Source organism: Microcaecilia unicolor, chromosome 3, assembly GCF_901765095.1.
Source record: "Microcaecilia unicolor chromosome 3, aMicUni1.1, whole genome shotgun sequence".
NCBI classification, from domain to species: Eukaryota; Metazoa; Chordata; class Amphibia; order Gymnophiona; family Siphonopidae; genus Microcaecilia; species Microcaecilia unicolor.
Genome location: NC_044033.1, coordinates 233,231,922 through 233,247,022, shown reverse-complemented (window position 1 = coordinate 233,247,022; position 15,101 = coordinate 233,231,922). Strand labels below are relative to the sequence as shown.

Below are 15,101 nucleotides of genomic sequence, written 5' to 3'. Positions count from 1 at the left end.
CCCATTTTATTTATTTATTTGGATTGTGCTCCCACCTTTTTCAGGTGCGTTAAATTCAGGAACACTAGCTACCAGGAGGGCTCACAATCTAAGTTTGTACCTGAGACAATGGAGGGTTAAGTGACTTGCCCAAGATCACAAGGAGCAGCAGTGAGATTTGAACCAGTCACCTCTAGATGTCAAGACTGGTGCTTTAACCACTAGACCATAAATACCAGATAAGGCCTATAGTCAGTAGGTATTGTGAGGGAATTTTTGAAAAGAATGTTGAAGACAAAGTTCAAATGAGTATGAAACCACCCAGGGAGGATGAACCAGACTGCACCTCATTCCAGAGTTTCCTTTCAACTGAAAGAGCCTTGCCTCTGTTGCAGCATTAATTCTGCAGAGGTATGTTTTGACTTATTCTTGCAGTACACCACCTTGAGTGAATTTCTTCAAAAAGGCAGTAAATAAAGCCAAATCGTATGTTATGTATGTATGTCTGTGCGTTTATATCCCCATGCCTGCCTTTCTTCCAAAATATACATATTGAGATCTTTAAGTCTATTCCCATATGCCTTATGACAAAAACCACTGACCATTTTAGTAGCTGCTCACTGGATTAACTCCATCCTGTTTATATCTTTTTGCAGGTGCATTTTCCAGAATGTACACAGTACTCTAACTAGGGTCTCAGAGACTTAAAGCAAAGACATTATCTCTTCTTTTTCCTGCTGGTCAATCCTCTCCCTATGTACCCAAGTATCCTTCTGGATTTTACAATCACCTTTTATACCCGTTTGGCTACCTTAAGGTTATCAATTTCTATTCTTCTATCACCTTCTCCCACTACTCCAACCAGAGTTACACCTAATCACACTGACCACCCTTCAACATCTTCTGTCCTTCTGTGACTGTTCTCTTGTGCTTGACTGCTTAAATATTTTAAATTTAAATGCTTTACTTTTTGTCTATTAGATTGTAAGCTCTTTGAGCAGGGACTGTCTTTCTTCTGTGTTTGTACAGCGCTGCGTACACTTTGTAGCGCTCTAGAAATGTTAAATAGTAGTAGTAGTTGTGATCATTGCCAAGTCCCATCCTTCTGTGCACAGAAGTACTTCACCCCCTTGAGCCCAAATGCATAACCCTGTATTTTTAGTATTAAATCTTACCTGCTAGATTCTTCATTCTTCAAGCTCAATTAGATCTCACCTCATGATATCCCACCATCTGGGGTGCTTACCCTATTGCAGATTTTGAAATCAGCAACAAAGAGGTAAACCTTACCAGAGAGTCCTTCCACAGTATCGTTTACAAAAATGTTAATAAGAACCAGGCCAAAAACTGATCTTTGGGGCACACTACTGGTAATGCCCCATTCTCAAGAGTAAACTCCATTTACTACCGCCCTTTGTCACCTTCCACTTAACCAATTTCTAACCCAATCAGCCACTTTAGGGCTCATACTGAAAGCATTAATTTATTCTGGATGCCTTCTGGTGGAAGATAAATTGGATACCCTTCTACCAAAATGTGTTAAGCAGTTAACATAAGCACAGTAACTGTTACTGTGGTAGCATGACAGCATTCTATTAGAATAGAAGAGTCCTATATTCATTTCCGTAAGTTTCTGAAAACATATTTGTTTCAAAATACGTTTGATAATAATCTGGGATGAAAGGGAAATATGTATTAACTAGTAATATGTTTTATTTTTGGTGTGGATGGTTGTCTGTTGTCTACATACTTTTTAATATGGATGTTAGTGTTTTGCAGTGCTTTTCTATCAAATTAATGGATTTCTTATATGTTTTTAATATAAACTTTAGTTATTATGATGTAAACCGTTCTGTTTTGCGAACGCAATAAGAAACGGTATAGTAAATAAAAAAATGATAAACGATATGCTAATTTGCATGTTAAATGTATGCTGTGTTAGAGAATGGGAAATGGGCAGGTTATAGGCAAAGAATGGCTGTGGACTGCACACTGCAGTAAGCACATGGTACTTGCTGTCACTTGTGCAGTTAGTGCAGCTGCACTTACCATCTTCTCAAGAGGAAGGAATAAGTGCATCCACACTAATTGCAAATAGTCTTAACATAAAAATTTTTTTTTAAAAATTCAGTGTGGTAAATCAATAGGACATATGGAGGGGCATAATCGAACACGAACGCCCATCTCCATGGGCGTCTATGTCCGAGAACGGGTACGTGAAGGGGCGGGACAGACTGTATTTTCGAAAAAAAATGGGCGCCCATCTTTTTTTTCGATAATACGGTTTGTGCCCGGCAAATGCATCGGATTTCTGTGGATTTGAGCTGGGCGGTTTCGTTTTTCAGCAATAATGGAAGCCTAAGGCGCCCAGCTCAAAAACGAACAAATCCAAGGCATTGGGTCGTGGAAGGCGCCAGGATTCATAGTGCACTGGTCCCCCTCACATGCCAGGACACCAACCGGGCACCCTAGGGGGCACTTGTAAAAATTAAAAACAAAAATTAAATACCTCCCAAGTCCATAGCTCCCACCCCTTGGGTGCTGAGCCCCTCAAATCCCCCCAAAACCCACTGCCCACAACTCTACACCATTACCATAGCCCTTATGGCTGAAGGGGGGCACCTACATGGGGGTACAGTGGGTTTTGGGGGCGGTTTGGAGGGCTCCCATTTACCATCACAAGTGTAACAGGAAGGGGGGGATGGGCCTGGGTCCACCTGCCTGAAGTGCACTGCACCCACTAACAACTGCTCCAGGGACCTGCATACTGCTGTGATGGAGCTGGGTATGGCATTTGATGGTGGCATACAGGCTGGAAAAAAAAGTTCTTAAAGTGTGTTATTTTATGGTGGGAGGGGGTTAGTGACCACTGGAGGAGTCAGGGGTGATTATCCCCGATTCCCTCTGGTGCTCATGTGGTCATTTAGGGTACTTGTTCGTGGAAAAAAAAGGGTCCAAATGACCCAAATTCGCGGTAAAAACACTTTTCTTTTTTCGATTATCGGCCGAGGGCGCCCATCTCTCCTCGGCCGATAACCACGCCCCAGTCCCGCCTTCACCACGCCTCCGACACGTCCCCGTCAACTTTGCTCGTTTCCGCGACAGATTGCAGTTGAAGACGCCCAAAATCGGCTTTTGATTATATCGATTTGGGCGCCCACGGGAGAAAGGCGCCCATCTCCCGATTTGGGTCGAAATCTGGGCGCCCATCACTTTTGAAAATAAGGCGGATGGTCATGTCCCCAAATTCTACCACAATGCCTTTGTACTCTAGTAAAAAGGCTCCTTCGATGATTAGCACTGATTTTCAGTGATAGCTGGCTAAGCTTAGGTGGCTAAAGACTGAACACACTCTGGTCATTATTCAAAAAGAGATTTAAGCATGTAGATCACCTAACCACCAATATTCAGCATAACTTCCAGGTCCCAACCTGCAGAGAACCATTGTGATCCCCTATTTCCCACCCACCCTGGCACATCCTTCAAGGCATCTAGTCTTACGTGGGTCCTGGCTGATTATCATCTGGGACCTGCATAAGCCCCGAGTCTGGTCTGCTGCCGATATCCTATGTTGGCATTGAATATTGAGGCCCATTTAGTCAGCAATGGTTGGAGTTTTAAAAAAAACCTCTTTACTACTTGCTGAATATTGACTGGACTAATTCTAGCTCAGTTACGGCTAAAAATTGGCAGGGTCGCTATTCAGCCAACTGCACTCAGCAATTTGAAGACTGCTGCCGGCGTTATACCCGGGAAGTCAATTAATTTAAATTCTGGGTTTACCGTGCCAATGAAACTGTAGCCAGTTATGTGTGTCACATCTGTGGCCGTGACCACCCTCAGCCTTACCTTCTTTCTGGGGGTCAGCAGCTCTGCTGGCTTCTGTCTGTGTTTGTCTTGTCTCTAGTCTCTGTGCTGATTGCTTCACTAGACCTGTGTGGGCTATGCCTCTCTAGGGAGCCAGCATCTAAGATGGCTGCCACCAGCTCTGTGCCAGCTTCCAAGATGGCTCCTGCTTGTCTTTCCTGTGGACTCACTTCCTATGTGTGTCAAGCCTCTCTTTGGGGTCAGTGTACTTCCTGCTTCTGTCCTCAGCCTTTGTGGGTTCCCCAGTCAGTGTGTGGAACGGCTGTGGCTTCAGACCCTTGGCCTATTTTTCCTGGTTTGCTCTCTTTACCCTGAACCCTGCCTTGCCTAGCCTGTGTGCCTACCCTGCTTGTATATCCTGAGGGTTTATCCTGAATCCTGTATCTGTCTGGCTAGTGTGTTTTCCTGGGTGATTATTCCTGTATCCTGTCTCCACCTAGCTAGAGGGTTTACCCTGTGGGTATTCCCGGATCCCCGTTCTGCCTAGTGTGTTGCTGCCCTAGTCCTTGCTCCTGCTAGCTTCTGTATGCCTTGTGTTCCTTGGTCTGTCTTCTGGGTCTTGCTAGTGGCTGTGCAGCAGCACACTGTCTGAGTCTAGTTCCGTGCCCTGTCGCCCTCGTGTATCCCAGACCCAGGGTGGGTCCTCTGGATCTTCAGTTCCTGCCTTATCCTGCAAGTCCTGCCGGCCGCCTGCACTTCGGAGCTCAACTCCGGAGGAACAGTGGCTAGGTGCAGGTGAAGCTGTTCCTGTCTCATCTGTTCTAGTTGCCTGCCTTGTACTACTCCAGTCCAGAGTTCCAGTACTGCTCTTCTGTGTTTCCAGTCCCGAGGTGGTCTTGCCTGCCGCTGCCGCTCCTTGGCAGTGGCCCAAGGGCTCACGAACTCCAGTCCTGCCTCGAGGACCTGACAGAATGCCAAGGCCCTCAAGAACGCAACAATGTGTGACATTCAGCACTTAACCAGCTATGGCCAATTTCTTAAAGATAGGGCTAATTTTTATACGGTCCTATTTATGTGTTTACCGTGGCCAGTTTAGTGCTAAATATTGGAACTTAACCGGCCAAGTGCTGACTCCGCCCCCGGAATGACCCCAAAATAGCCAGTTCTGAGTTGGGTGCTAACCGGTTGTTTCTGGCCAGTTAAATCATTGTGAATATCAACCCCTGCATGTTAAGTAATGATATCCCTAGGAATGAAACATAAGTAGTATGTTTCGTTTCACAGCTTACTGTTTTGTCTAAATGATACAATAAAGTTTTACTGTTGATGATAATGCTTGAACAAAAGAAAAAAAGAAAAAACACAACTCACCAACCATGATAAATACTGGGTCACTGTGTGGTGACATGAATGATCTTCCTTTAAATCCCAGCTCATATACACAGGTATAGCTGCCGTTATGGGATTCGTCCAGCATACTCACATTGTATACTGCACGATTTTCCCTAGGTGACAGCATTCTTGATGCAGTGGGGATGGAGACATTATCTTTATAAAAATATATTGTACTGTTTAGGTAAAATCTGGGAATCACACAGTACAGCTGCAGACTGTCCCCCATTTCATATCCAATCAAAGGTGCAGAATGGCCAATTTCAGGTTTGGGTGAATCACCTGTAAAACAGAAAAAAAACAAGCATTATTTTTAAGGATGAAATAGTTGGCAATTGGAAGCCAGATGAAGAATTTTCACTAAGAAATGGATTTTACTCAAGCTGTAAATGATATTTACACCCGGCATTGGTTTGCATTGTACTGTTGTGATCATTAAGCCAATAAATATGATTTAAACATAAATGCATTGCTGTTCAAGCATGTGTATGTATTGTAGTTGTACACAAACCTGATCATTCCCTTCCTTGATTGTCAAATGATTCTGTAAATTTGCAATGCTCATCTTTTTCTTTTTCTTCCTCTCCCTCTTTTAACTCCTTACTCTTTAATATAAATTTTGAACCATTTTAATGCTGTTGCCAATAAGTGCTATATCAAAAATGCAATATACAGACAATGTTCTTATATCGCTTGGATTTAATTTTTCGCAATTCCAGCTGGCTATTTAATTTGCTTTGGAATTCTGATTATGAATTTGTGATTTATAAAGATCATTTTTTAAATGATGTGCAGTTGTCAGACTTGTGAGTTCTTGTACCAAGTAGAGCACTGCTGAGCCCGGTTCTCGGACCAGATTCTGCTTGGCGGCCGGACAACCCCGGGTTTCACCTGTGATGACCGCCGTTCCATAGAGGTTGAGCCCCTAGGTGCGGGCGGCCTGCAGGATTTACGAGATGGAGCTGGAAGTGGGGTGGTGACTATATTGGCCAGGCAGGCAGCAGGCAGGAGAGTAATCCAGGTGCAGGCAACGTCAATAGGCAGGCAGCAGGCAAGAGAGTAATCCAGGTGCAGGCAACGTCAATAGGCAGGCAGCAGGCAAGAGAGTACTCCAGGTACAGGCAAAGTCAGCAACGAGAGAAAGAAGCAAACAACAGAGCAAGTAAACACCTACCAAAGTAGAAGCCGAAGCACTGAGGCAGGGAAGGGTTCCACAGAAATAGTGCTGGTATCAGGCATTCACTGGAAACAGCTGAGAAGGAGAGTAAGGGAAGCAGCCAGGCATCCAATAGGGAAAGAGCAGAGGAGGCAAGGGAGAGCCCATAGGTTAAGGGCTGAAAGATGGACAACCAGGACACCAGTCACGGGGATCCAATCCCCATGGAGCAATGAGGCGGGGCAGAGCTGCTGTTGAAGGGAACCCTGGCCCTACACCAACAGAGGGAGTGCCATTACCGGCAGTGTTTTTTTTAATGATCATTTCTTATTACATGACAAAGATTTAACCTCTAGCCAGGCTATTTTTTTAAGGATTAATAATTATTATTTGAAAAGATATATATATTTTTTTAATTTGAGTGAAGTCTTTATTGAATATTGTGTAAACCCTGTACAAAGATTACTACACAAATATATGAAACAGTTTACAGCACTGTAAAAAACTGTAACCAAAGAGAACACAACATAGCCCACTTTTGGAAACCCGGAATCAATGAAATAACAACCAGAAATCCAACATTTCCAACCATACAAACAGTGACTTCAAAGTTGTTCTTGTTTTTTTTGAAATTTGTCTTTGTAGTTCCCCCCCCCCCCCACAAGCTACACTCCTCCACCCCTCCCAACCTACTCAATTATCCTCCCCTCCCAACCCCCCCACCCTCACAACCCTCATCCTCCCTCCCCCAACTAACATTCACAATGCTTCAAAAAGGGCCCCCAAATCGCCTCCCACTTCACCTCAGTACAACCTCGCACAGCCCGAAGTCTCTCCATTTCGCATATGTACCATAATTTATTGAAACACTCTAATATTGAACAGGAGAAAAACAAACTCTATTGGAATATTTTAACTCTCTAAAAGGAGTTTGCAAAGTTTATATATAGTTAGTTTGTGAGTGTCCCTTTAATTGTGGAAAAACCTCCACTTTAAATATATTACAAAACAATTGAAACCTCAAACCTCCAAACAGGAAAAATACAAAAGTATTTATTATATCCTTGTTTTATCAGGAGTAGGTTAATATCATTGGTTCCCTAAGAAGGAAAAAGAGAAAAAAACCCCAGACGCAAAAAACTCACATTTTTGGGTAAGTGCCCCTTTATTAGTTATAATAAAAGAAGGTAAGAGAGTTTTCATCTCATTTGCTTTTTCTCACTAAATGTGAGTTTTTTGCGTCTGGGTTTTTTTTTCTCTTTTTCCATAATTTATTGAGCCATCTCGTCAAAGGAGGAACAGTTGTGGACTTCCAACACCCAGCTATCACCACTCTCGCCACCACCATTGCATGCCTGGCCAACAATGCCTGAGACTTTGTAAGACCTGGTGGTTTTTTTACAAATATAAAGAACTCAGGGGACCACTTAACAGGCCTTCGAATCCATTCCTGCAGTCTATGCTGTATTGCTTTCCAATAGGCCCAAATTTTAACACAAGTCCACCAAATATGGCCCATTGTACCCCTCTGACCACATCTACGCCAACACAATGGTGAAACTCCAGGAAACATATGATTCAACCTAACCGGAGTCCAATACCACCGGTAAAGCACTTTGAGTACATTCTCTTGGAAAGGCACTGAAATAGATATCCTAGACCAGTTGTTCTCAAATACTGCCCAGTCAGCCTCATCAATAATCACCCCCAGTTCCCATTGCCACCGCTCCCTATGCATAGGATTAGAACCCAACTGTCCACATATAAATGAATATAAACATGTAATAAGACCCATGGTAGATTTAGAATCCTCACAGAGATCCTCAAGGAACAAATTGTCTCTCACTATGATAGTCCAGATCTCCTTAGAACCAAGAAAGTGTCTCAACTGGGAATAAGCAAACGCCTCATTTGGTAAAATTGGGTATTGTCCCATCAATGATTCAAACGAGAGCAGTTGACCATCATAGTATAACTGTCCCCAGGATGCCAAACCTATAGAACGCCACCTGTGAAAGGGCCCTGGAGAAACACCAGGCAAAAAGAGTGGGTTATTTGCTATCGGCGACAACACCGCATCCGGCCTAGCGAACAGACCGTCCCAATAAAAGAAAGTAGTTAAAATTGATCTCCCGCCTGGATCTGCTTTTGGTGCTGTTCGTCTTCTAGCTTTTCAGGACACATTGCAGGCCAGGCGGTGCTTGTGCTGTCTCCCCTGCCTGGACCTTCTTTTGGTGCTGTCTTTTAGCACTTCAGGACACATTGTGGGCTAGGCGGTGCTTGTGCCATCAGAGAAGATGAGGCGGTGGCTGCTTTTTTGACAGAGTGGGTCTTGGAGTCAGATTGTGGACATCAGGGCATGTCACCCCCATGGTGTGGGCAGAGGACCTCGTGTTCCGTTTCTATGCGGCCCACTTTGCGGGCTTTTCCTATGATGAGTTCTCTTTTCTGCCGTCTTCTGGTCTTGGCAGAATGGTTATTCCTCACCAATGCTTCTCCAACATGGCCTCAGGTAGAGAGCTCTATAGGTAGACCTGATGGCATTCTGGCTGGACTCCCAGGTGCCTTCTTTCTTCTGTCATCAGAGAGAGGGTGATTCGGCAGGGCTGGTTGTTCTGTTGCTTCCTTAGCTGGAGAACATTCTTCGATAGTGTTTCCACCGTGGCCTCTCTGCAGCCAAGTTCTTTTCGGATCACTCTCCACTGGGGTTGAGTCATTCTGGTAGCTCCGGATTAACCACGGCGCCCTTGGTATGCAGATATGGTGAGGCTCCTGGTGGTGCCTTCGTTTTGGATCCGCTTAACTCCGGGCTCTTTCTTCTGGGTCCGCTCCTGAGTGGATGATCCCTCTCGCTTTGGTCTTACGGCCTGGTGTTTTGAGAGGCCGACTCTGAGGAACAGAGTTCTTTGGACGCTATGGTTACTGTTCTGTTGCGATCTTGTATGTGGTCCACGGTCCACTGCAACCACGCATTCTCGGGTGTTGAGGATTTTTTGAGGCTGGTTGTGGCCCACACTTGGTTTTCATTGCAGGCGTCTGTTCCTCAGCGATTGAGTTCTTTCTGCAGGATGGGTTGCAGAAGGGCCTGGTCTGGCCTGGTCTGGCCTTGCACTCGGAGGTGGTGCATTTCTTGCAGAGTGCTTTGCTCCTCCGCTGCTGTGACCTTCTTCTCCCTGAAACCTTATTCGTATTCTGAGTCTAGCTTGGGGCTCCTTGTCTACCGAGCATTGCTTCGGACTCCTTTTGTTCCTTTGCAGAATGCTTTGCTTAGGAACTTACAAGCAGTGTTCTTGGTCGCCAATTCTTCGGCATGCAGAGTGTCGCTTGTCATTGTGAAAGGAAGATCGTTGCTGAAAGCGAGGATGCTGCAAGGATCCCAAGAAACGGCCCGAGCGATAGCGGCACGCCTCTCGAAACCTGGATTTTGAGGGCCCCTGCCTAGCTGAAGGCTTAGGTTTATCCTCAGGGAGGCGTTGGGACTTGGAATCTCCTAAGTCCTTAACAATTTTTCCCAAATCTTCTCCAAACAATAATTTACCTCGAAAAGACAAACATATCAGATGTTCCTTGGATGCCATATCTGCGGACCAATGCTGGAGCTACAAAAGGTGCAGAGAGGAAACAGCCAAAGACATAAGTTTAGCTGAAGAATGAACCAAATTATACAGAGCATCTGCTAAGTAGGCGAGACCTACGTCCATGTGAGAAAACGCAAGAACCTCAGCTGTCTGAGAGTCTTGAACAGACTCCTGAATCGTATGGAGCCAACTAAGTCAGGCCCTCACCGCACAGGAGCTACACACTGAAGTGTCAATGAAGCCACCTCATAGGAACGTTTTAAAGAAGCTTCCAGACGGCGGTCCTGCATATATTTCAGTACTACCTCACCTTTTTTTTTTATTTTAGTTACATTTGTACCCCACGCTTTCCCACTCATGGCAGGCTCAATGCAGCTTACATGGGGCAATGGAGAGTTAAGTGACTTGCCCAGAGTCACAAAGAGCTGTGCCTGAAGTGGGAATTGAATTCAGTTCCCCAAGACCAGAGTCCACCACCCTAACCACTAGGCCACTCCTCCACTCTTCTACCGGCAAGGTAGTCTTTTTAGTGACAGCCGTCACCAAGGCATCCACTTTAGGAAGGGCAAACTGTTCTAATCGAGTAGCCGCGACAGGATAAAGGTGAGCCATGGCTCTGGCAAACTTAAGGGCACCATCAGGATCAGTCCACTGTGCCAAAATTAACTCATCAATGGCTTTGTGCACTGGGAAGGCTTTGGACGGTCGTCTAGTACTAACCATTTTAGGGTTAACATTGAGAGAAGTCACCCCCTCCAGGTCTTCAATATTTAAGGCTTCCAAGACTTGAGAGATGAAAGAGGACAACTCCTCTTTATGAAGGAGATGAACCGCTGAAGGGTCATCCGCCTGATCCTGAGTGGGATCAGTCTCCTCTAAGTCTTCCAGGGCTGCCGGTCTCCAAGAGCCCTCCTATGGGGCTATGAGAGATGGAGTAGCTGACACTGGAATCAAGGAGCCCTCCTCAGGAACTGCAGAGGTCCATCTCCTTTTAATAGAAGTCCCATCCTCTGGAACTGCCCCCAAGAGACCTGTCTCACCTCCCGACCCTGCAGAAATTTCTAGAGTAGGAACCGGGCCAGAAGAGGGGTGGTTCCGTTCAAGCAAATAAGTTTGGTGCATTAACAGAACAAATTCCGGGGGAAAAACTCTCCCGAAGTAGCAAGAGCCCCCTGAGCCTGAACAGAGGAAGGAGCCGAAATTTCCACCCTCTCCTAAAGAGCTCCCACTGCTGCATTAGCACTACTACCAGGAACCATCATTAGAGCTGCCTCAGCGGCATTCTTAGAAATGGCGTGCGGCCCTTGCAGTTCCAGGTGGGGAAATGCATTCTCTGGTGAACTAGCCACCCTATCTGCCTCCGAAAAGTTAGCTGCAAAAACCCACTGCTGACCACCATTTCCCTCAGTGGGAACAGCGCTTGACTGTCTCCGCTACCATTAACCCAACCGGGAAGAAGAAAACTGACACTTACCTGCTACAGAGAGAAAAATATAAGCACGGGACCATCCAGAATGGAGCCGAGAAAAAGAACTCTGGCTCTAAGAGAGGCAGAATCAGATAGGCACCTAACTGGAACAGCTCTGAGTTTTGTTTTTTTAAGTGAGGAGGTAGGAGAAAGGTACAGAGAGAGAGCCTGTGAAGAGGGATATGGGGTGAGGCAGGGACCTAACAAGTAAGTATGCCTCTGAAGCTGACACCCTCAGTCAGGCACCCCCCTGAGCTCAACTGGCCAGAGGCCCAAGAGCACCCTCAGTGGCCTTGAATCCAGGAGCTGAAGACAAGCCGTCTACCACCTGCTAGAGATAGAGATATACTAACTGAGATATACTGTCTGTTTTACCTAGATTGTAAGCTCTTTGAGCAGGGACTGTCTCTCTATGTCAAATGTTCAGCGCTGCGTGCGTCTGGTAGCGCTATATAAATGCTATTATTAGTAGTAGTAGACGGGCTGGCAGTCTGGTATTACTCCCTTCAGTTCTGTTTATCTCTATCTCCACCTGCTGGTAAATGGACATAACCCACCAGTCCCTGGATTCATCTGCTGCCAGTGACAAAGAAGTTTCCTTTATAAAATATGAGCCCTTATGGACTTCTTACATATAAAATCAGGCCCATAATACATACTGCTCACTTACTTTTCTGTAAAATAAAAAATCTGAACTTGGATTTCATTATATGGGTTTGAGGAGCCTAGACTCAGGAAGACTTGTATTTCTTTACAGAAATACTAATCGAAAGGAATGGGCTAGCCAAAGCAAAAGTAAACAGAGAAACCAAACAAAGTGAAGAGAATGGAGGGTAATTAAAGGCAAGCTTGAAATTGACTAAATAAATTACCTGAACATACAACACTTGTAACCTCTGCATGACTGCAGTTCTGCTTGTTTCCAGTTCTGGCTGGACAGTCAAGAAGCTGCAACTCTGTTCCTTCACAATGCACATCTGACGACCAAATAGTTCTAGTTCTGTAGTCAAACTGAGCATTACTCTGTACTGATATTGCTGAGCCACAGTCCAAATGCTTGCAAACCACTTGAGCATTCTCCATATTCCAACTTCTTCCACAGACAGTTGCCCATTGACCTCCATAAGCCACTGCCACCTGCCCAGAACAACGACTGGGTCCACCTTTTAAAGATAAATCTGATAATAAAAACAGTGAAACAATGAGGCTGGTGTATTTTTATATCAAAGACTTTCATTATGCTTACAATAGGATTACAAACATGATGTTGTCATGATTTTGCAAAGACTGTAAGAAAGCATACTTTACAGAACAGGTGATTAATGTACGGAACAGCACGTTTACCTCATCAGAACTGTTCATCTTACAATGTTCTAAAAAAAGATCCACTACCTACATACCATCCTTGGGCATGCTGTAACCATTTTACAATTTGAACCAGGCAAAACTTGGAGGTCCATCATGGTTCAAGCTTTGAAATAGCTGCAGCACATCATTCAAATGGATCTTGGTGAGTGGATCTCCTGTACAACAGAGAAAACACTACTTGCAGACTCATTCATAGTCGCACCTCTATCCAGTAGGTCCACACCTGCCAAGTCTCACCCATTCAGTAGGAGACTCCCACATTGGTAGGTCATTTCCAACATTCCCAATGCGAGAATAGATTCTCCCACTGAGCTACAGACTTGGCAATTAAGCCAGTTTTTCATGCTAAGTTAGAGCCCAGACCATGTCCTTCACAGTGAATGTCATGTCTGGGGCCTAACCATAATCCTTCTTCTTGCAAAATGTGTTCACTGCTTTCAACAAGAAGCATTATGAGTCTAGAACAGCAGCGCAGAAATATTTTTGGAACCGACAAGAACGATCCATCAACATTAGAAACATCATTTCCTGTGGCTCCCAGAGATACATCTGACACTAGGGACACATCAGCATCAAGGAAGTCTTCCTGTGGCAAGAAGCCAGTAAAAGAATCATTTGGACTGTTAGATGATCATGAGATAAAAGGGAAACTGAAGGAGGACAAGGCCATAGCGAAAAAAATTATTTGCTTTGGTCTTCATTGAGGAAGATGTGGGGGAGATATCCATGTAGAAATGGTATTTAATAGTGATAAGTTGGAGGAACCGAAACAAATCTCTGTAAGCCTGGAAGATGTAATTTATTTTTATTTGTAACTGTCAAAAAGTAGCAGAAAGGAACTACAATAAATTGACAGGAAATGTAATACATACATTCATAAGTGAAACATTAAAACACAATCATACCAAGTAACATCTGTACAGTTTATTCTTTACTCTTTACTGTATACTCTCTCGCTCCCAGGCACAAGATGCCCAATGTGTCCTCTCAATTGCTAGTATAAACCTATTGAAATAACCACACTTTCAACAAGGATTTATATTTCTTTATGCTAAGTTCACCACGTAAAAACAGAGGTAAAGAGTTCCGGAGATAGGGAACCACAAAGGAAAAAGAACTCTGACAAGTAGATTCCAGTTGAGCCAAGCGTGGTCCTGGCAGGACCCATACAGATGAACAGATTGTTAATTAAGATATGGTGTACCTTTACTGAAAGCCTTAAAGCCCAATAATAATGCTTTAAATTTATTACGGTAGGGAATTGGTAGCCATTGATGACCTCATAAGACATGTGTAACATGGTCAAATTTTTGCAAGTGACAGAGAAGACAAATAGCTGTGTTTTGTAATGTTTGATGTCTTGTAAGAAAAATTTGGAAATACCTAAGTAGATAATATTGCAGTAATCCAACAGTATCATGAAAAGAAATAGAATTAAACAGTGAAAGGTATCATGGTCAAAGAAAGACCGAACTGATCTCAAGACCTCACTGGCAAGAATATCATCATGACATCAGAGACCTGAGATACACAGTTCTCCTACATATTGAACTGGGAAGAGGGGGGTCACTGAGTAACATACTTATTCAGAAGGAGCAACGCTTCATTTTCTCTTGGGACACAGTCCAACCTCGTGGGCTGAATAGGGAGGTTGAGTGGCTGTGAGTAGGTGAGGGTTGGTATTGGACCCCTTGGGTCTCCATGTTACTGTAGGTGCACATTCAGAGGGATATGTCGGGGCAAGGGAGCGAGAGTCCTAAGGATTTGTGTGATTGGAAGATAGGTTCACCGCTCAACCAATAGGAGTTGAGGGGTGGGGTTTAACTGCATATTTAAAGAGCGCGGGGAAAATGATGTCACACGCCCAGAGCTGTGAGAAGGTGGAGTTCCGGTTGGGGTCCGCTTGGGGTTTTGTGTCCGGTATTGTATTTGTTGAATGTTTTGTAAGTTGTTTGATTTTTTTGAAGTATGTGTTTGGTAGCTCAAGGTAAACTGTATGTTCTTAGTGCGTGTGTGTTGATTTTGTTTTCAGATTCCCTTTCTGATGATGCGATGCGAAACTCGGCCACAGTTAAAGGGAAACATTATTTGAACCTGTAAGAATGCATAGGGTGAATGGACTATGAATGGAATTTGAGCACGAGCACGAGCACGATATATCCTCAAGGGAAGTGAAATTCATATGCAACTTTTCGAATCATTAAGATTTAGATGTATTGTATTGTTATCTGCCTATGTATATGTGGTGCTACATGCAGTATTATCTAGCATATAATGTAATGCATATCCTTATGTTTAAATGTTAAGATACGTTGGTCATCTGTATTTTGAGCAGTCCCATACATTTAGTGCT

The 15,101-nt window shown here is 44.3% G+C and overlaps 1 protein-coding gene across 4 annotated transcripts in view; it reads right to left on the bottom strand.

The window, feature by feature from the left end:
- LOC115466373 (deleted in malignant brain tumors 1 protein-like) overlaps window positions 1-15,101 on the bottom strand; it is a 278,988-nt gene that overhangs the window by 169,030 nt on the left and 94,857 nt on the right. For 3 of the 4 annotated variants that reach the window (XM_030197563.1, XM_030197565.1, XM_030197564.1), the window contains 2 exons: window positions 12,253-12,558; window positions 5,158-5,460 (listed from right to left, as the gene is read on the bottom strand). In XM_030197563.1, the coding sequence (XP_030053423.1) occupies window positions 5,158-5,460; window positions 12,253-12,558 (609 nt within the window). The remainder of the gene's footprint in view (window positions 1-5,157; window positions 5,461-12,252; window positions 12,559-15,101) is intronic. The other variant, XM_030197566.1, reaches the window with a different exon arrangement.